This window comes from Eurytemora carolleeae, unplaced genomic scaffold (genome assembly GCF_000591075.1).
Source record: "Eurytemora carolleeae unplaced genomic scaffold, Eaff_2.0 scaffold334, whole genome shotgun sequence".
NCBI lineage: Eukaryota > Metazoa > Arthropoda > Copepoda > Calanoida > Temoridae > Eurytemora > Eurytemora carolleeae.
This window is the reverse complement of record NW_019396897.1, coordinates 394,202-416,447: the sequence shown is the minus strand read 5'-3', so window position 1 is coordinate 416,447 and position 22,246 is coordinate 394,202. Positions and strand designations below refer to the sequence as shown.

General features: G+C 33.7%; 2 protein-coding genes and 1 non-coding gene across 3 annotated transcripts; 1 reads left to right on the top strand and 2 right to left on the bottom strand.

Moving 5' to 3' along the window:
* The first annotated feature begins 712 nt into the window (after nt 1-712).
* On the top strand, nt 713-5,887 carry LOC111709897 (kelch-like protein 20). Its single transcript, XM_023483837.1, has 11 exons — nt 713-817; nt 1,353-1,461; nt 1,867-1,919; nt 2,043-2,082; nt 3,779-3,844; nt 4,060-4,105; nt 4,180-4,296; nt 4,399-4,488; nt 4,591-4,710; nt 5,314-5,379; nt 5,456-5,887. Exons 1-11 carry the CDS (start codon nt 752-754, stop codon nt 5,730-5,732), a joined length of 1,050 nt encoding a protein of 349 aa, XP_023339605.1. The 5' UTR covers nt 713-751; the 3' UTR covers nt 5,733-5,887.
* A 3,175-nt stretch (nt 5,888-9,062) lies between these two features.
* LOC111709879 (uncharacterized) lies at nt 9,063-10,881 on the bottom strand. Its single transcript, XM_023483809.1, has 4 exons — nt 10,774-10,881; nt 9,872-10,124; nt 9,548-9,615; nt 9,063-9,474 (listed from the first exon to the last, which is right to left on the bottom strand). The coding sequence occupies exons 1-4, from the start codon at nt 10,807-10,809 to the stop codon at nt 9,121-9,123; spliced, it is 711 nt and encodes a 236-aa protein (XP_023339577.1). The 5' UTR covers nt 10,810-10,881; the 3' UTR covers nt 9,063-9,120.
* A 5,313-nt stretch (nt 10,882-16,194) lies between these two features.
* On the bottom strand, nt 16,195-16,313 carry LOC111709898 (5S ribosomal RNA). Its single transcript, XR_002766963.1, has one exon. It is a non-coding gene; the product is annotated as a 5S ribosomal RNA (ribosomal RNA).
* Between the last annotated feature and the right edge of the window lie 5,933 nt (nt 16,314-22,246).

Here is a 22,246-nt window from a genome sequence, read left to right as displayed (position 1 = left end):
ATCGAAAAAACTTGAAAATTGAGTCTTTGCACCAAACTCTGATTTTTTAATTACAATTTCGTTGAAACCAACGGTTGCAGACCTTGTTATATATTTAACTATGAATTGTGTTAGATCAAATAATCTAAGTTTGAAATAAAAAGATTCAAACTATCAGGCTGCAAAGATATAGGGATTTGAAAATTTGAGTTTGTGGCAAAGACTCAATTCCTTTGTATAGTTATCAACTTATCATCATCATTTTTATCATTAAAACCCATTAGCGATGGCCATTTTCAATATTTGTGAAAATTACATTTTGTAAACATGCCTTAGAATATTTTTTTGGTTTTTGAAAACTATTCCACCTCTATTATCTTAGGTCTATGACATTTGGTTGCAAAGATTATAAAGATTAGAGTTATTGGAGAAGTTAAGGTTTCAAGTGTAAATCTTCCCATTTCATTTTATGTCATATATGATTGAGAGAAAACATGCAACCATGTATGCTGCAATCCAGCTTTCACCTGTTAACTGCTTATTTGCAATAGGGTGTAGAAAATATGCAGTATGCTGAGCCTGAAACATAAAAAAATCTTTTTTGTAGTAAAGTGAATGGGTGATTAAGCAGCATACTCGATCTTGAACCTTCACAAATACAACCCTTCCGCCCCTCCCCCCCCCCCATCAATTACCACATTCCTTACTAATTATGCAATGTGTGCATCTGTGTTTGAATAATTTAAATGTTATTGTTAGTCGGAACCTTAAGATGAGAGCAAACCTTATTTTTCTTGTCTGTATTTCCCATGCTGCCGCCGAGTGCTGTCTCGGGAGGGTATATATTTTGTTATATTACATTTTAGGAGATTTCAATTTTTTTATTTTTCAAAATCTTGTTACAATCAATATTAACTTTTCGACTCTGTGTAAAAAAAGATAATACAAAAATGATTTCCTACCATTACAAGATTACAAATAGAGCTAGTTCCATTACAAGAATTAAGTATTTGCCACAAACTCTGATTTTCTACTACTAATAACTTTGCAATCCACTGTTGAAGACTTTGGTATTTCAAACTATGAATTCTTTTAGATCAAACTTTTTAAGTTAGAAATACTAAAGGTTTACACTATCAGGTTGCAAAGATACAGGGATTCAGAAAATGTAGATTGTGGCAAAGACTCAATTCCTCATTTATGCTGTATAAAAGATCTGCTCAAAACTAAAAGCAATTCTACAGAAAGATTCCTCTTCAACTTGTTAAAGTTTATGATTAGAGTTTCCCTGTTTTAAATTTAAAATACCAGCTTCTAATTTTTACTCAGAAATGACCATAAAAAATTCTATATGTTTTTTATCACCTTAAAAGACTGAACCTGGCGGGGATACATATGTTTTCAATTCTACTGCTCAGCTAGCAAACCTACCAGCCGACTGCTATAGTGGATGCTTGTATCACAAGCGTGGAGACACATCAGGTCCTTCTCTCAATCTACTATTAGTCTAAATATTGGCAGAGATGCATAATATTAAGAAGCATGTGATACAGGCAACCTGCAAAATTGCTAGCATAATGTAGTTAACCCTTTAGCATGGTAGGTTGCTTTTAGAAAAAGGTTGAATGATTTTTGAAATTTTGAAGAACTCGAAAAAATTTTCAAAGATTACAAATCTGTAAAGATCATTTTCACTACATAGATCAAACTAAATTGTTCACAGATTTAGAAATTAAAGTTTGATAGCTTATATTTTTGTGTTGCTGTTAATTAAAATATCTACCATTACTTAACTTTTAGTTATAGGCATAATAAAAGGATCTTCTTTGTTCTTACAAATGACCTTATATTTGATTTGTAGTAAAAAGCTAAATTTAAACTTTTCAGGCGAGCTTTTTTGTTTTGGTGAGGGTAATGTTACTACTGAATGCAGTGGCGAGGTATCATTTAGATTATATCAATCACACTTTTGTTGTTAATGCAATTTAAAGCTTTTTAGAGAGCAATTTGAACTCTGTCATTTAGAAAGAGGTCAACTTTGGTATTTAACTTATCTATTTTAGGGACAGCTGGAAACTGTTCTGCTGTTCTCAGATCCAGATGGTAAAACTTTATTAAATGGTAGAACAGGTTGATTAGAAGGGCAAACCAATTCTAGCACTCATCATTAAGCTCCCTAGATTGGAAGTATTCCCATTTGAGCACTCCCGTTTTAGCCTCTTTAGACTGTATATGTACTGTCAATGTGATCTAGCCAGTCTGTATTTGATTAGGGTTTCCAACGTAATAGATTATTCACTTACGCGAAATTAAGTTTCATGTAATTTCAAAGGATTTCGCGTAATCGGCAAAACTTCAATTTCGCCAAATTATGACGTAATTTTTACAAAAGTAATTTTGCGAAATGTTGCAATATTTACGCATCAGCAAAACCTCCATACAAACCAGTCTACAGAAGTTAACTTTAAGTACAAGAATCTAAATACATCAGAGGTTTTATGACTGATCTCACAGGAATGAACAGAAAAAAATAATTAATTGTTAATTATAATTCAGTATTTTAAGAAAAAAGAGTATTTTTTTATTTCCAAATCTTTAAAAGGTTTTAATACACCTCCTTAGACCCCCGGACCACCACATTAAACACTATACAATATAAACTAGTTTTTTTTTAATCTTCATTCGACAGAATCAATCTTAAGGAATACTAATTGTCCTAACAAATATTTTAATAAGTGAATATTTGCAAATTATCTTTTTTCCATCTCATGATCTAAGTTTGCTTCCCTTTTGTCCATTTGACAGGCTACTTAAATTTTTTTAAATAATCTTTTTTGTTTGTTTATTTTCTTTATTTAAATTATTCAATCAGATTGGACATGGTTGTAGTGCGCATATCCTCACACATATTTTCCCGCTATATTCATTTCTGAGAATTAACAAATACTTTATAATTGCAGAATGGTTTCGTATTTCGTAATTTCGCGTAATTACGCCCTAATTACGCGAAACTAGACTCTCTTTTGTATACGTAATTAGCATGTAATTTCACGTAATGCTTCTCTGTAAGTGAAAGAAAGTGTTCTGCGTAATTATGTGTAACGTAATTACGACTGGAAACCCTATATTTGATGCATAAAACGTACTGGGTCAACTCTGCACTGGGTAGTCTAGACAAATAGAATGGCTGAATGCTTTCGAGCGCATGTTTTAATGCCACAGATCATGCAACTTTTAGACTGGTGTGCTGTACACAACTTCCACACTAAGGGGCGGATACAGGATTTAAGTAAGGGGGGGGGGGGGCAAGATTTTTTAGGAACAAAAAATCTAATTTTTTTTTACTTCAAAGACTCAAAAAGAGTCAAAATTAATGACTAAAGACTAAAAAACTAGATTTTTAACTTTTCACACATTAAGACGTAGATATTTTCCCTGTTTTGCACTAGGGTTTCTTTCACTTAAGCATGTTATTGAGAAGCTATTCTGAAAATAGGAACACAAAATTCCAAATTAAGGGGGGGGGGGCTACACCCCGCCCTGTATCCTCCCCTGTCCACACTTCCACAAACTATTTAGAAATTGGGCCGGTAGATAAAATCAACACTTTAAAAATCACAATTTTAACAGGACTGTAATAATTTTCTAATTTTCTTAAATTACTTCTATATAAATAAAATAACCTCTTTGATTGTTTAAATATTGCCAATCTCTTGCAAAAGCCCACTTCAAAGGGTTTAAAAAACATTTTAAAAATTAGGTTGTTAATTATTACAAACTAATCTGACTTTAAATTTAGGAGCCCAAAGTTATCCCTGTGATTTTTCTTATGATGGTGGCGTCTTTAGTTATTTAAACAGTGCAGGTAGGATTGGATTCAATTAAATTGCATTTGAAATTTTGTTTTTAAACTTTTCTTTGTGTATCCATTGGAGCAATAATGTTATATCGCTAAACCTGTTCCTGCTGATCAATCTTCTATATATACAAATATATTAAACATTTTCAAAATTTTATTTTATTGTGAATGTAAGGTTTCCCTCCTTTTATTAGAATTGTTCATTTTACTGCTTTTTGCAGGAGCTGCATATCTAAATGGAAAAGTCTATTCCTGTACCTCAAAATGGTTAGTGAAAAAACCCTGTTTTTACACACCAAATTAGCTTTTTTTCCAATAGGATTGAAAATATGAAAATTTAGGTGTTATGCCAATACTGGAAGAAATGGTAGATGGGAACAGATTGCATCATTTCCCTTCTATATAGGAAATTATGCAATGTCATCTGTGGGATCATATATTTTTGTCACATATAAGAAGTAAGTAACTTTTATTTAACAGCAAGATATAAGCAATAAGTGTAGGTTGCATGTTTATGGATTTTATCATTGCTATTTTATTGGTTATTATTTGTAATCTAGTTCCATTATGCGGTATGAGGGAAATTCTTGGTCAAACTTGGACAAAAATCTTACCACTTACAGAATACGTCACTGTTCTGTTACAGTAAGGTAACATTAAAGTAATAAATATTTCTTTTTTAATTTTGGTCCATAATAGTTTACTTGTTATGCTTTTTTATCATGATTTATATATTAAATTGGGGTCTTTAGTGATACTGAACTGATCCTTATTGGTGGTAATTTCAATAAAAATGTTATTACAACAAGTGTAGAAAAGTATGACGTAGATGGAAATTTGGTTGAAACTTTACCAAGTTTAGAAAACTACAGGTATTTACTTTTAATGCTTTGTTATGTTTACCCTTTGGTTGGTTTAAAGTCTGTAACAGAATTCACTGTAAGCATTATTTTAAGTGGGCATATGTGAATTGCTAATTTTTTCTGTCATTTGCAGCAAAACTGTTACAAAGTGAAATAAAGTGAATTAGTTGCAGAAGGACATTTCTTATCATTTTAGCAATTTAATTCAGATGCTTACCTTGGTTTCAGAACTTGGAATTCCAATAAAAAGGGTTTCCAGTTATTTCCAAAAATAGATTCCCTGTAATGATGGAACTACACAACTTAACAGTGACAAAATAATGTTTATAAAAGTTGATGTTCCCATCTGATGTTTCATACCTTGGATATTTCAAACTATGAATATTTGTCAGTAAAATTAGCTTGGCAAAGTTTGAAATATAAAAGGTTTACACCATCAAGTTTGGATGAAAAAGGGATTACTACATGCCATTGTGTCAAATGTCATTTTTACAGGTTGAAAATCACTTAGTGATAATTATATTAATGTTTCACTGAAACATGCAATTTGTTGACATGAAGTTTTTTGATATATGTATTACAATTTAGTATTTATTAAACATATTTATCCAGAGAAAGAATTGGATGTGCATTATTTGAGGATTCAATCTATGTTGCTGGAGGAACCGTCCTATATGCGTAAAATTTATGAAATTTAAATTTTGAATTTTAAATAAGAAAGTCTTAATCTTATGCTAGCATTTTCATTATAAAGGAACAGCTACGATAGTTCTGAAAGTTATTGGGATGCAACTACTGATGTGTTTGCATACAGTTTGACCAACAAAGAATGGCGACCAATTAATAAATTAAACTGGGTAAGATCTGGTTTAACCATGGTGGTGCTAAATGGAAAACTGACAGTGTTTGGAGGCAGACAGGATGAAAGAACAACAATAGAAGAATATGATGGAGAGGAATGGACACTTTTGGATGCTGCATTACCAAAGCAATTCTTAAATGGTGCATCTGTTGTTGTTCCTTGTCCATAATTAAATTTTTTGATTTAATTGGATGAAAATTAAAATTTGCAAGATTAAGGAACTGGAGAAGGCATTGATTTAATCTAATCTTCTTCGATTTTTACATTTAACATAATTATGATTGATGTAATAATAATTTCAAAATAAAATTGGTGAAAAAAAGAGTGCACAATACAGTTTTTTAATTTTTTTAAAGAAAATTTATGAAAATTATAAATTTAAATGTAAAACTGATATGTCTCTATTGATTTTATGGTTTATAGGACTAAGGGGCCTGAAAACCCCTTGGGAACCATAAATTACACTGATCAGAATTACTAATAAGTTTATACCACTGTAATGAGCATGGCCCAACGATGGCCCAAAGACCAAGGGAGTTGAAGTATTGCTTTTAAACATACTATAAATACACCAATTGATACTATTGCTATTTTATTTATTATAATCAAAACATAGCCAATTGAAAAAAGTGTAAGCTCTACAAGATGTTGTGTAGAACTGCTGTAGAGAAGGAATATAGCTTTGTCTAAAAGAGATTGCAGATGATTTGCTTTTGATCATTGGTTGGTTTCTAAACCCGTCGTATATTCATATCACAGGATTAAAATTAAACTGTACCATCTTTGAAAACTGCTCATGCTCATGCTCATGCTTATGCTCATTTTCACCTTTTTACTAATAAAGTTCCTACAGCTAAAAAATATATATCTAAATCATTGCAAGAAATATTAGTGTTTAAATGTAGTCAAGAACATAACATTTTTTTACATGTATAATTGATTAAAAACCCTTCTTGAGAGGACTGTAAGTGTAATTTTATGTGACCCTTCATGCAAAAATGGCAATGCCAATTCCCAGCAGTACCTTGAAACCTTTAACAGATTGTTAATATGGAACATATTACTTTTCTAGGTTTATAAGTTTTAATTCAGTAGAAGAGCAAGTCACTTATGTTGTGAAATAACAATTGAAAATGATCCACTTTAGGAGCTTTAAACATTGATGTTATATGTTAATTATAATTAATTAGATTAAGTTTTTATGGGTACTGTTGTGAATAGGGCAATGCCATTTGTGGCTGGAGATCATTTGAAACTATGCTTACAGTCCCTTTAACACTAGTTTCCATGAATCCATTTCAAAAGAAGTCAGAACAGTCAAGATAATATTAATTGTGCAGCTGGAGTTCTTTAAATTATGGGTTATTAAAGATTTCATCCTTGAAATGATACAGTTTGCTAATGGAAACAGTGTGTAATCAGTTGGAAAATATTAAATGAAAAATAAAATAAAGTCAGCCAAATCTTTCCAATTTAAAATCCTCTACAAACTACCTACATGAAAAGTTGATAAATGTTATGCAATATTTTTTTTCCATTAATTCTCTCAATTTCTAAATGAATGAAAGGGACTGAAAAGTGACTCCATTTATGACATGTCCAAAGATACCCTAAAAGCTATGGCTGATCAAAATGCATTCATATTCTTCATTTTTTTCTGAAAAATTATTTGATTTCTATTGTGGTTTTATCATTAAGTGATTTATGGATTTCTGTTTAATGACTTTTACATCATGGTTTAGTTAAAAGTGTAGGAGGATACTGTTTTGAATCTGGCATAATCCTTGTCTACAAAAAATAGATGAAAATGTAAAATGAACCTTTTTTAAACTATAAAGTGTGGTTAACATTTACCGAATATTGAAAATTGATGATTTTATAACAATTTATAAAATTAACAAAATGTGGTTTGATTTAACCCTATGAAGGCTTTGAGGTGTGATTCTATGTACAGCCTGGGGGGCATCCCACGTCCCCCCCCCCAAAAAAAAGTCTTAGAGAATAGTTATAGGGTTAAGATCTGTGTTCATAGCCCAATTTTTCAAGGTCAAGCTCATTGAAAATTAGATCGATAACTTTAATTGTTAGGGGGCTAGCTAGACAGAGTGGAACAAAATGAAAAAATAACAAAAAAGGATGAAAAAAGTGTAAAAAATATATATTGTTTTTTTCTAAACAAATATCAAAGTATGACACATGTTTCTCATCTATTTTTTAGGGCTTTTAAAAAAATAGTTTTTGGATCTGTAGCCTTTGTTACAAAAAGTTATGAGCTAGTTTAGATTTTCTCTTTCACAGACCAGATTTTTTTTCCAACCTGTACCCTACCCTATAAATAAAAAAATAAAAAAATTTAAATCCTTTAAATTTTTACAGTCCTGCACCCTACCCTATGCATTAAAAAATATGTTTTTTAAACATATTTTTTCTATTCATTTTGAATTTAGAATCCTCAAATATCTGGAGATGTCATTTTTTCATTATTTACAAGATGGGCTTTTCTCAAGAACTTAAAAGAAGTAGTCGGGGTTAAGAGATAGTAAATCATATAAAAAAACGTTGAAAATGCAAAATGAACAGTTTTAAACTTTTAAGTTGGGTTTTTAAAGTTTGAGTGCAATCAGCATTAAAATTGATAATTAGTGGGCTAAAGATTAATATTTCTTCAAAATGATATAAAACATTGTTCACAGTCAAAATTTTAGGATTGTATGACAATTATGGTAAAATATATAACAATGTCCTATACACGCATTGAATTTAAGGCAGTCTTTGAAGAAAAAGAGCACCTCTAAACAATTTTTACAGGTCCACCCTAACAGCCCTGTACCCTAACCTGAGCATTAAAAACATAATCATTCCTAAAAACCTTTCAATCGCATTTTGTTAAAAGTAAAAAAAATTAACAGTGATAGTGTCCAAAAATTAATGGTATGACAAAAAAACTAAAGGGAGGGGGACATCAAATGCCCCCCGCATAACCTTTTAGGGTAAGCAACCATGGGGGAGGTTGGAAACCCCCATTATCTTGGCAAAGCTCTGATGAAATGGAGGTTTTTAAAAATTAACAAAAAAGTTTTAACAAAGGTAAGAACTGCATGTTCTTTTTTCTTATTAAAATTCAATAAAACTTGCAGAAAATAAAAGTTAATCTTTTATGTATTTTGGAAGTGAAGGTTTATCAAATATGTTTCTCTATCACACAAATATAGAGCATAAATGACTAAAAGCCTACAAAAAAAAGGTGCACATTTGTGACTTATTTAACAAGTGGTTATTCAGTCCTTAAATCCAAAATTATATCTTAAAGGCATTATTCTTTGAGTACCTGATCCAAGCTGTTAAATGTCACAGACAGGTACTGAATCAAACCCTGATTCATATTGAAAACCAATTTTTCGATTGGAATAATGTCAAGTCATATTAACTAACTCCCTAGCTGTGGGTTAATTAAAAAAAAACTTGTTAAGAATATTTGATCCATTATAAGTAAGACAAATAAATGGCCAAATTTTATTTTTTCAATTAATAAATAGTAATTAATTCAAGTAAAATCATTAACGTAGAGGTGGTACAGTTGAGCTGTGATGAATGGTGCCAGTAGCTCCATCTCCAGTAGTACTCATTGGGCTGGGGTGCTTGGTTGGGCGCGTACCATCTGTGGTGTAAGTCACCTCAATTTTTTCTTCCTCTTCTTCATCTTCCTCTGAGGAGGAGGATGACTCTTCACTTTCATCTTCCTTGTGCTGGAGATTTTCCATCAGTTTTTTGATCATTTTATCATTAAGTTTTCCACACTCCTGAGTTGGGTATCCATCTTCCATTTCTTCTGATGATTCCTTTTGTTCGAAACAGTAGTAAACTCCATTCCTACTGTAGAGGCATCCATCATCACAAGCCGGTTCCATAGCCTAGATAATCCATCTATACATGTGTAGGTTGTTTTTTCTAATAAAGTTTTAACTATAACTTAATTTTACTTACAGACTCTAGTTTATAAGATCCAGCTTTAGGTCCCTTGAGGATATTCTTGCAAGGAGGACACATCTTTCCTAAACATCAAATTGAATTAAATTTTTTGTGAACAAGTTTTAAAAATAGGAAAGAACTGCAAAGTTTTTAATATGGTAATCATCAAAAGATCCACTTTAAAAAATCTTAACAAATAGTTTTGAAAATTGAACAAAAACAAATAGCAAATACATTACAATTATTAATACTATGCTAATCGCTAGGTGCTAGGTAATTCAAACAAAACAAAATTCAATAATTTTTGGGACGATAAACTTAATGTCATCTTTGTCTTACCCATTGCCATTTTAAGCCTGAAACTTTCCATATCCATGTCTTTTAAGCCTCCCATACAACCCATATCTGGCTTTGGCATTGGTTTTCTGGTTGGCTTAGGACCAGGCATGTCAGTTGGAGGCATGGATTCGTTTCCTAGACCGGTTCCAAATCCAGTAAAATCAATATTTTCAGGGGTAGATTTCATCATTTCATCATGGGTAGAGGCACTCACATCAGATCCAGTGCTGGAGACATCTTCAGACAGAACAACCTGAATTTTAATTTAAATAAATAACGTATGATTCACCATAACCTCAATTATTGAAAGCACTTGATATGCTAAATTACTAAATTACTTTTTCAATGTTCAAACAATTGCTTGCTTACACAATGCCAAATTTTGATTCTGAGATAGAATATATGTAAAAAGTATTTATGTTAAAACAATAGGTTTTTTGTATGTTTTTCCATTTTTTTAAATCATAATATTTCATAGATTAATAAAAGAAAACTTTAACCAAATACAGTTTTGAATTGAGAGAAAGGACTTGAGTTTTTGCCACAAACTGAAAAAGTCTAATCCCTATATTTCTCCTACCTAAAGATGTTAACCTCTGATATTTCAAGCTATGATTATTTGATCTAACATAATTCATAGTCTGACATATCAAAGCATCTACAGCATCGGGCTCCAAAGATATAGTGATTAGAAAATAAAAGTTTGTGGCAAAAACTCAGTTCCTTTTTTAAGAATATTTTAAACTAAAAAACAACTCTAGGCAGAGCCAACTCTGTTTTCAAATTACTTTTTACTCATTAAATTAAATTTCTGAAAGTTAAAGGTTAAAAATCGAGTTACTCATGGTTTTAAAGCAGTAACCCAACCAGGAGCTTTAGTTTAAAGATGGAGAGCTTATAACCTGGATTGTTATAGAGAGGAGGAGGAAGATCTTCATGTTGTTTCGTGGCTAAACTTCAAGCTTGGACTGATTTTAACCCACCAGGTTCTTGCAATTTACTACTTTTCTACAAGTGTAGATGGCCTTGAAGCCTAATTATTTAGAATATTTTCATATTTCAAAAGTAGAGATGAATGCTAGAGAGTTGTAACAGATGTGGTTATATTAGAAAAATATATATTTTTCTGAAAATATCAAAGTAGTTCTAAATAAATATCAATTCAATAGATAATAAGCAATTTTAAAATGTTGCTTCTTTCTTTCTCCAGATATATCTGTGAAGCCTAAATTTACTTTAAAAAAAGATTAAATTCAATGAGAAGGAGACAAGACAAGGATGTGAAAATTACACTTGGAGTTAGAATTTTTTCAATCTCTAAGCATTGCCACTATCCCATCAAAAATTCTAGTCAGGGTTTCCAACGTAATAGATTATTCTCTTTCGTGTAATTACGTGCAGTTACTCGTAATAATTTTCATTTCGTGTAATTTCACAGGATTACGCGTAATTGGGGAAATATCCATTTCGCGAAATTACAGCGTAATTTCGCATAATTTCTACAATGTAATTTCGCAAAATTTTGTAATGATTACGCGTAATAAGTGAAACTATAATTGTGCGTAATTACGGCCTAATTTCGCGTAATTTCTATGAGGTAATTTCGCGAAATTTTGTATTAATTACGTGCAATTAGCGAAACTTCAATTTTGCGTAATTTCTACAAAGTAATTTTGCAAAATTTTGCAATAATTACGTCTATGAATTTTTGAAGTTTTAACTTTTAATTTAAATAAAACAATTAACTTACTAGGAAAATAATGTCACACAAGTTGAATCAGAATTTCAGCCAATACTATGTTGATGTAATTTTCACGTTTGACAACTAAAAAGTTTAACAAAGGGCCAACAATTTATTTTTATCAAGAAATACATAATCTATAAAATTTTTAATTTTCAACGACTTGTTAATATTTCAACCTACTTTCTCAAGTTTACCTTCCTTGTTTGAAAAAATTTTCAATTAAATCGTCATAATATGTTTGACATGGTTGTAGCGGGCATATCCTTACACATACTTTCCTGCTATAATTATTTCTGAGAATTAATATGTACTTTATTTATTACGGAATTGTTTTGTATTACGTAATTTCGCGTAATTACGCCTTAATTACGCCAAACTAGACTTTCTTTCATAAACGTAATAAATGCGCAATTACTCGTAATGCTCCTGCGTAAGTGAAAGAAAGTGTTACACGCAATTACGCATAATTACGCGTAATTACGACTGGAAACCCTAATTCTAGTGGACTCATTGAATTATTCAAGTTGAGACATTGCCTGTGTAGCAATTTCACTGGACTGGGTGTCCTTTAGAACCGGGGAGTGTGGCCTGGTCGAGAATTTTGTCTGTGTGTCATTTAGAATCTGAGAACTTAGTCCTGGTTGATCTGAAAACAAGTGATACCTGGATAGATACGTCTTAAGTAAATTGTTATGGAGTAGGCGTTTACTACATTCCTAGCTGCCTGTTATGTGGTACATGTGATTAGAAGATAGATCCCAATCTTCTGCGATTTATTATCAGTGTATCAGTGTATCAGGAAAGTTTTGCCTAGCAACATACATGAGTCATGGAAGTTTTAATAGTACTTTAGAAGGATAATTAAATTCATCTGTGCAGTCCGGCCTGAAATTGGCAAAAGTGTACATTTTTTGGATATACAATATATATTTTATAATCTCAGATATATAATTAATATTTTTATAAAAATAAAAAGTGATGAAAATGGAATAGAATGTTAAAAAGTATTACACATTGCTACACTCTATTAGGGCTCATCAGTATGGCTCTATACATCAGAATTTAATTTTCCAGTTGCAGTTTTAATAAGATTAATAAATTATCTACCTTACGATGTTACCCATAGGACGAAATGTAAATTACTGTATAGTGCTGAAGTAATATAAATACATAGGTACGAACCCTAATTTTGCATAGTAATAAGACATCTTATGCACATATTTATATGATACAGTTAGAATGTAACTTTAAACATTTTCGTGAAAAGGTTGACCTGCAACCATTTAATGTCTACACACATTTTTTGAGAAGTATTTTGTTAATAAAAATTATTTCAAAGTTTTCATAAAAAGAATTGTAACTGAATCTCTGCCATTAAAATCTCATGAGTATCCGTATTTTGAATTAAACCCTTTCAGGCAATTTTAGTGTCAACATAAATTAAAAAGTCTTGAACAGAATGTTTTAATGAACTTGAATAGTTTAGAAAAAAAAAGAATCATAGTCACATCAGCAGGAACCAAAAATGTAAAAAATAAGAATAAATAAATTTCCTGACAACCTGGTTGACCCTGTATATATAGCATCAAAATATTTCATTTGTGGATCTTTAAATACTCACTTCGCTCCGTAAAACTAAAGCATGCAGTATTGTATAACCCACTTCCCCTTCTTATAAGATTATTTTTTGTTTTTATAATCAAAAAATTCTTTAAATTTTGTAGAAATATATATGTTTTGGTAAAAGAATCAGATTTTTGTTGCTACAACTACAATTTGTATACGAAACAAAAAAAGTTTATGTAGAACAAACATTGCTTTTCTTTTTAGCTTCAGCATTTTCCTGGTGCAGACTAAAATCATGGTTTTCATTGATTGCGAATGTCAAATTTTCGTGTTTGATTTTACACACTATATTTAACTGGTTCTTAATAAAACTTTAGGAGTAGTAAATCATAAATATGCTTTTGTCATAAATATATACCTTATCTATTATATAGAATTTTAAATAATTGTCTTTTGCTGAAATTGCTTTAACAGTTGTTTAATTTCAAATAATTTCCTGCAAAGTTTGTTCAATTTAAAAACAAATGCATTTTTAACAACTGTAATTTTCAAGGTAACATTAGCCCAGATTAATACTTGACACAAAAAAAACATAAATAATTATTTAATAAACCATAATGCATATTTTGAAAATAATGATAATAATTTAGGATTTAGCTGCACATTTTTTCCCGATAAAAAGAAGTTAAAAAACGGTTGCATTTTTATAAATGTACTTTTAGATAACTTTGAGCATAGGGTTGCGCATATGAGATTTACGTTGTAAACCGCAATCCTGTGAATTGTATATCTCCTGCCACTTTAATATGTTAACATGTTATTGTGCAATAAATATTACTTGCTTACTTACTTAGTTTTCAATAGCGATCAGTTTAGTTTTGGATTTTGATTTTAGTTTAGTGGTCTCTTCGTTTACTTCAATTCCAGATATAAATCGTAGGAATAGCAAGATCCACCAATGGCCCCTCTACCATAAGGGTTTGTTCAAAGGTTTTCTCCTACTTATTCCCTTGCCATAATGCAACCATCTTTACTCATAATAGCTATCTCTTCAGATCCTCAAACATAGGTTTAATAACGAGATTTGTTGATTTACATGTAATGACATAAATATATCTGTTATAACGGTTTCCTATCTAATACACACTACATGAGGCTAAAGAGTCCCTCAGTAGTTCATCTGAACTTCTGCTCCCTGATGTGTTAGATTTGGTCCCAGCTAATCCTTCTATAGATCATATAACCTGATCTCCTGATCAATCCTAGTTATCTCCTTCATAGATCATATTCCATAGGGCCAAAGAGTCCCTAAGTAGTTCATCTGTATTTAATGTAACTGGTGATTTATGATCATCCTCGTTATCTATCAATCTGCCACAGATCTATGATCCTCTCCTTGTAGCTCTCCTGTAGTTTATATAACTGGTGATCTATGATCATCCTAGTTCTCTATCAATCTACCACAGATCTATGACCCTCTACTTGTACCTCTCCTGTAGTTCATATAACTGGTGATTTATGATCATTCTAGTTCTCTATCAATCTGCCACAGATCTATGATCCTCTCCTTGTAGCTCTCCTGTAGTTTATATAACTGGTGATTTTTGTGATCCATCCTAGCTCTCTATCCATCTGCTCTTGATCTCTAGTCTCCCCAGTATCTACAGTCTCCACAGTATCTGCAACATCTACATTATCTGCAGTATCCTTAATATCTGCATTATCCCCCATTCTCTGTGGTCTGCTCTGCATACTTACAGTCTGCTCTATATCCCTGTGATCGGTAGTCTGCACTGAATCTCTGTTGATCTACAGTCTACTCCATATCTCTGTGGTCTGTAGGGTGCTCTGCATCTCCGTTGATCCCCAGTCTGCTCTATATCTCTAGATCTGGAGGATGCTCTGCATCTCTGTTGATCTCCAGTCTGCTCTATATCTATATGATCTGTAGGATGCTCTGCATCTTGGTTAATCTCCAGTCTGCTCCATATCCCTGTGATCGGTAGTCTGCACTGCATCTCTGTTGATCTACAGTCCACTCCATATCTCTGGATCTGTAGGATGCTCTGCATCTTGGTTAATCTCCAGTCCACTCTATATCTCTGGATCTGTAGGATGCTCTGCATCTTGGTTAATCTCCAGTCTGCTCTATATCTCTAGATCTGTAGGATGCTCTGCATCTCGGTTGATCTCCAGTCCACTCTATATCTCTGGATCTGTAGGATGCTCTGCATCTTGGTTAATCTCCAGTCCACTCTATATCTCTGGGATCTGGAGGATGCTCTGCATCTCGGTTGATCTCCAGCCTGCTCTATATCTCTAGAATCTGTAGGATGCTCTGCTTTAAATATTTCAATTTTTAAAACAAGCAAAAATTCGTTTTTCGGAAAAAAACACATAATAAAAATGGAAACACGATTGTTTTAGATTAAAAACGACAGTTTTGGAAAAAAGTATTTTGAAATTAAAATTAAAATTTTCGAAAACATCCTACAACGTTTGTTTTCAAAAATATAGTTTTATGGAACGATCTTTTTTCCTTCCTTCATAACTTAGTTTCATTCCTTTAAAAAAGAATGGTTTTCAAAACAATCTTTTTGTTTTCATATTTTTTATATTATTAACAAAACGAAACAAAGGTTTTTCAAAATGTCAAAATAATATTAGAATAAATAATATTATTTATAGAAATAAAAATTATCATAACCTATAATGATAATAAATTAAAATGTTATATATTTTAATTGTAAACAGCTGATGGGCCCGGCATTACACGTGAAAAAAAATTGTATATATATATATACAGCTTGGTTAAAGTCTACCAGATCATGCATCTTTAATTATTAAACCAAAAGTAACAAACAGCATCAACTTGGAAATTTCAATATACAAAATTCAGGAAATGTAGTCAGAAGGAAACTGTTCAAAGCATGTTTATGGGTCCCTTAACATTTTATCCAGAATATTGATCCAAATATTACAAGTTTTGAAAAAAAAAATTCACAAAAGTTAATGCCTACAGCACTTAGTATTCCCAGGCGGTCACCCATCCAAGTACTAACTTAGCTCAATGTTGCTTACCTTCAGTGATCAGACGAGAACTGGTGCGTTCAACATGATATGGCCGTAGACATGAACAGGGTGTAAAAATCACATACTCATCGATCCTAACACACATTTTGTGAAGAAAATGTTCTGGGTTACTAAACTGGCAGTAGTTCCAAAATTGACAGGTTACAGATTTAGTTGACGATTCCTTTTACCGGGAGCAATTTCTGTTTTATTTCAGAAACTGATTATACACTTAGCATTTTCTGTTGTCATGCTTATCACGATCTTTATTATCCATGTTATTAATATATCTTATCTATTTCAATGTGATCCTGACTGGTCAATCCGGTCAGTTTGATTTACCTGTATATATAAATAAATTAGTACTACACGAAACGTTGTGTTACACCGACGTATACAGAGCCTTGAGTTTTGGCTAGAGATTGAGAGCCTTGAGTTTTGGCTAGATATAGAGTCAGTGAGACTGTAATTAGACTTTGAGTAGCGTAATCTCAGGACCTAGATTTATTACAAAAGTGGTGGCAGCGGTGGGATAACCTAGGACCCAGATCTAGATGCCCGATACTCCAAAAGTATTCCGAAAAAGAGATTAAAGTGAAAACCTGGTTTAACGGATTTGCCAGAGAAGTTTTAACAGGAGAGGATTTGCCTGTGAGTGAATCAAGTGTGGCTACAGGAAATACAGTGGCTACCTTTCAAGGATATCCGAGTTTACCCATTGACGATTCTGGATCGGAAGTAGAGATGGAGGGACCATCTCATCCAGCGATAGATGGCATGGCAGAAATAAGGCAGCAGTTTCAGCTGCTCCAAGCCCAGCTGACGGAGACTAAGAAGAAACTGGCGGATATTGAGCAAAAAGATAAGGATAAATCATTCGCCCAGACGTGGCAGGAGTCAGCGACACCAGAGACACAGGACCCTATCAGAAGAGTAGTTGCAAGACTAGAACGCCCTAACGATGCAGTGAAAAGGATGCTGCTTGACTGTATAACAGGAAAAGCACAGTCTGAGATAGTATTGTTACAACCTGATGGATTAGCTTTTGACAACTACGAGATTGGTGAATTCTTTCAAGAACTATTGAAGAAGTTCACTCACAAGAAGGACGAGGAGGGCAGGAAGATGGAATACCTGCACAGGAGACAGGCGAGAAATGAGAATGCTTGTCAGTATTACAGGGACAAGTTAAGATTATTCGTGCAAGCCTACCCCCCAGCCAGGAGAAGTTTAGTCGAGTTCAAGACTAATATGTTGTTAGGATTATACAACGCAGAACTGAGGAAAACTTGCTTGTTGTTTATGCCTAAAGATATTAAGCATGAAAGGGAGATTAAGGCAGTTCGGGACCACCAGTTAGTGAACCTGAGAACTTATAACCTGGACCCCTGGGCCCCAGCCCAGAATATGGCAGGCTTACAAATACATACAGATATGATAAGAGCAAGATAACTAATGCCAACGAGATGTTGATCATGGGACAGGTGCCCATGGACGTCAACGCCATGCCGGGGCTGGTGGAGGATGTGTCAGATGTTGAAGAATTGGATGCTGAGAGCGGGATAAATGCCCTGCAGGGCGGAGATGTGTGTTATTTTTGCAAGAAACCTGGTCACCAGAAGAGGGATTGCAGGAAGTTTGATGAATGGAAGAGGAAGAATCCTAGCAGGAAGTACGGAAGTGACACTCATAAGGCCAGTTCCCGCCCCTCAATTTCGTGTTACAACTGCGGGAAAGAGGGTCATATTTCACGGGAATGTAGAGGGGAATGGAGAAACCAGGGCAGGAGAATGGCAGTTCTGGAGGCGGACAGATGGCGGATATGGCCAAATCTTTGGCAGCGGTACAGGAAGTTCTGAAGCAACTGGTACCAGAGGTGGTTTTTCCCTAGGGAGTTGCGATGACGGACAGTTGTCAACTCCTATGATTGCAGAAAATAATGATTTGAACATAATTAATAATCATTTAATAAACATTTCTGTTAATCCAAATGTCCATGATTCCTGTGAATTAGTACCGGAAGTGAAAAGTGATAAAGTTAGAACGGAAGTATTAGGTAATGTAGACAATGTTAAGAAGGTAACTAATGATTTTAACCCAGAAGTGAGAGGTAGTTTGAGACCTAACTTACATAAAGATCCTGAACTAAGAGAATGGGAGAAGAATATTCTCATGCACCTGAACAATGTTAATTTGGTTGAGAGGGACGACCGTAAAACCTCGTATGTGAAATTTAAGTCATTTAAACGAGATATATACGGGTTAGCCTTAGTAGATACAGGCAATTTAGTGAAAGGTACTTTAGTGTCAAGTGAATTCTGGAAAACGATAGGGGGAAAAATGCTAGAGGAGAGTAACACTAGAGTGCACATGGCAGAGAAAGGTGGGAAAGGACTGAGAGTATTAGGGAAAGGCGAAAGGATTAAGTTTTACTTGGATGGCCTGGACTGTAGATTTGAGGTAGAACCGATTGTGATAGAAGGCCTAAATCATGCAGTGAACTTTGGTATAGAGTTTTTTCGACAACAGGAAGTGTCTATATCCTGTACAGAGAAGGAAGTGAAACTAGTTACCGAAAGTAAGGGACAGGAAAGGTTAACTAGACTGTGCAGTGCCTATGGGAAACCTTTCCCTTTCATGATTAAAGGTAGAAGAGTATATAAAGAAACCAAGAATTATGTACAAGTACTTCCGGCTGTGTGGAAAGCAGAGAGAAGGGAACCAGAAGTAAACAACATTAGTCCAGCAGAGGAAGTGCTAGAGAGGAAGTTATGGTCTGCTGAGGAGATAACTATCCCTGCACGAAGTTCAAAATTAGTCAAGGTGAGAACAGAAGGTAACTGGAAGGGTGCTGGAGTGGTAGAATCGTTACCTTTAGAAGATCAAGAGAAGGGGAGAAAAGTTCTACTTCCGGAAAATGTATATGACCTGTCTAGAAGTGTACAAGCTGTGTATGTGGAGAACCATGCAGAGGAGTGTGTAGAGTTGTGTGTATGACAGAAGCTGGGCACAATACATAGTATGTGCATAGATAAACAGGCCTGGATTAAGGAAGAGTTAAGGGGAAGTATGGCACCGGATTTGGCTGTAAGTTAAAACTTCTTTCAAAATGTTTTGAATCGAATGTATCTCTAGAGTATTTATGGAGTAGTTTGGTTATAAATTAGTTTCTTATTTTGTTATATACCTTTTCAAAACTACAGATGAGGTTTCCCAACATTTTATTCTTTCTAAACTTCAAGGTTTTCTTAAGTTTCCTTAGGTCTTTGATTAAATTACGAACCAATAACCCTGACTTTACTCTGTGTTCATAGTTACAATAGTTGGTAAGGAGTTTAGTAATTTCTTAGTCAAACATATTTAACTCCTTTTTTTTATGACTTTAAAGAAAGTACAATATTTTTTACCTAGATTCAAATTATCTGTCAACTTATTAGGAACATCTTCTTTAGTAAGGTTTAAAAACTGTTTCCTTGCAACGATTCTTCTATTTCCAAAATTTCATTTCTTACATAATCTGCTTATCTTTATAAAGTTCAATGGCTATTTGGCTCATGACTGAATCTATTCCATGTTTGATTCCAAATTTGACCACTTTGGAGTCTGTATTTTCTACTATACCCAATATGGTGATGTTAAAATCAAGATTTTTATGGTGCTATGGAAACACCTCAACACGGGAACGCCTCACCACAGAATCAGACCCAAAAAAATGGAAACCTCCCCAAAATGAGTTTTTTTAAGGCGTTTCCTGTTTTTTCAAAAATTATCAGTAATCCCTCAAATCCAATATTTAGAGGAATTTCCTGTTTTTTTTTTATCCGTTTCCTCGATTTTTAGGTCGGATTCTGGTTTATCAGGGTCTTATATTGTTGAGGGATTTCCCAATATTTTTGAGGGATTTCCCAATATTTTCGATCTGTTTCCTCTTTTTTTGGGTCCGTTTCCTCTTTTTTTTGGGTCCGTTTCCGGTTTTCAAAAAAAGTTTTAAATTCTCAGTTTGTTGATCAGTTTCCTTTTTTTGGGTTCCTTTCCGGTTTTCAAAAAAAATTTCAAATTCTCAGTTTGTTGATCGGTTTCCTCATTTTTTGGGTCCGTTTCTGGTTTTCAAAAAAAGTTGTAAATTCTCAGTTTGTTGACCAGTTGCCTCTTTTTTTTGGGTCCATTTCCTCATTTTTTGGGTCCGTTTCCGGTTTTCAAACTAAATTTCAAATTCTCAGTTTTTTTATCGGTTTCCTCATTTTTTGGGTCTGTCAAGTTCTCTACACATGGTTAAGAATTCAGATGGCTCTTGGTGCCCCTGTGGGGACTTTAGGGTGTTGAATATGATGACGGTCCCTGACAGGTATCCTCTACCCTCAGTCTCTGATTTCTTCTCCAAGATATCTGGATCCTCAGTGTTCTCCAAGCTGGACCTACAGAAAGGTTATTGTCAGGATTCAGAGAGATCAAGATATTATCAAGACTGCTGTGGTTACTCCCTTTGAACTGTGTGAGTTCCTTTGTCTTCCTTTTGGCCTTAGGAATGCGGCTCAGATGTTCCAGAGAATGATGGATAACATTTTTGGTGATTTGCCATTTTGCTTTGTCTACCTGGATGACATCCTTGTCTACTTTCCGGATTTAGCCTCTCATCAAGATCATCTTCAGCAAGTTCACCAGCTCTGCAAAGATCATGGTATTAACATCAACCTGGACAAGTGTGTAATTGCTGTTGACCAGGTTGAGTTTCTCAGCCATTGTGTGTCTGCCTCTGGCTCCGCTCCTTTCCAGAAGCACTGCTTGGCCATCTCCCAGTTCTCTCGTCCAGTTGATCTTCCTAATCTTCAATGATTTCTGGGAATGATCAATTTCTACTGAAGCTGTAATTCCTCAGGTCTCTCTGGCCAGAGGACCTCCTCGGTGAGCTACCCTAGATTTGTCTCCGCACTAGTCAACTCTGCCTTGGGTCAGGTTCAGTTCTTCACTTTCTCCGCCTCGCCCTCTGCCTAGTTCTAAGCCAGCTCTTCAAAGTTCTCTTGTTCCTAGATGAAACCCTCCTAGAGTGGCCAGACAACCAACTATCCAACTATCATATCCTTGTCAACCTAATAGATGATGCTGGGGGGGAACCTCTGTCTAAGCTTGAACCTAGCTTCCTCCACGTAGCAGGATATTATATTTATGTGATACTGACATCCTTCCCAGCTTCTCATGTATACCTTCTCAGGCACCCTCTCCATAATAGAAGGAAAACTGCAGGGTTACAGGTATGGAAACTAGGATGGCCTGACTTCTACTGATTATTTATACACAATCTCTATTTCTAAGGAGAAGAAACTTTGTTCCTTTCAAACCATTTTTAAGGCCAGATAGAACATTGTGTTAGCAATACAAATTGAATAAAATTGTGTGACGGAAACTAAACTCGTACTTTCATATATCTTGTTTATGTCCAAAAATAATCATAATTTAAGTTTATATAAACTTTCTTTTAAGTTTTAAATCTTAGCCTGGAAGAAAATATTATTGAAGTGATTGTAGATAGTGCTAGTGAAGGGGTAAGTAATGAGGTGCAAGGTTAGGGGGTTGGAGAGGATGTTTTAGATATCAGGTGAAACTAAATAAATTGAGAGAAAACTGAGTAGGAAGATTCATTGCAGGATGGATTTTAAAAGTAGATTGTCTGAATTTTTGGAAACCCACTTTCTTTCGCCAAACAAATTTCAAACCATAATCCTGCTTTGCTGTCTGTCAACAGTTGTTTTTGCACAATTGTAAAATAACAATCTTTAGAGATAACGTTGCGGTATACATAATAAGCTTTATTAAGGGGTGCCACCCATGTATACAAGTTGGATTTTGTTCCAATAAGCATGAACATACCAAGAAAGAAATGAGTATTTCTCCACCCCCCTTAAAGAATCTGTTACATTCGTTTGTGAATTTTACAAAAGAGGAGTTTTAGTTTATGTAAACACCCAGCAGAGTTCCCATATACAGAAATAATTGAT

Bases quoted from the DNA above. Each gene is read 5' to 3' on its own strand.
- LOC111709897 (XM_023483837.1), top strand. From the start codon at position 752: ATGAGAGCAAACCTTATTTTTCTTGTCTGTATTTCCCATGCTGCCGCC. The intron at 4,297-4,398 runs GTAAGTAACTTT...TTTGTAATCTAG, and splicing joins ATTTTTGTCACATATAAGAA to TTCCATTATGCGGTATGAGG. The intron at 4,489-4,590 runs GTAACATTAAAG...TGGGGTCTTTAG, and splicing joins CACTGTTCTGTTACAGTAAG to TGATACTGAACTGATCCTTA.
- LOC111709879 (XM_023483809.1), bottom strand. From the start codon at position 10,809: ATGAAGATCTTCCTCCTCCTCTCTATAACAATCCAG. The intron at 10,125-10,773 runs GTTATAAGCTCT...ATTAAAATTCAG, and splicing joins TCCTCTCTATAACAATCCAG to GTTGTTCTGTCTGAAGATGT. The intron at 9,475-9,547 runs GTAAGTAAAATT...TGGATTATCTAG, and splicing joins GATCTTATAAACTAGAGTCT to GCTATGGAACCGGCTTGTGA.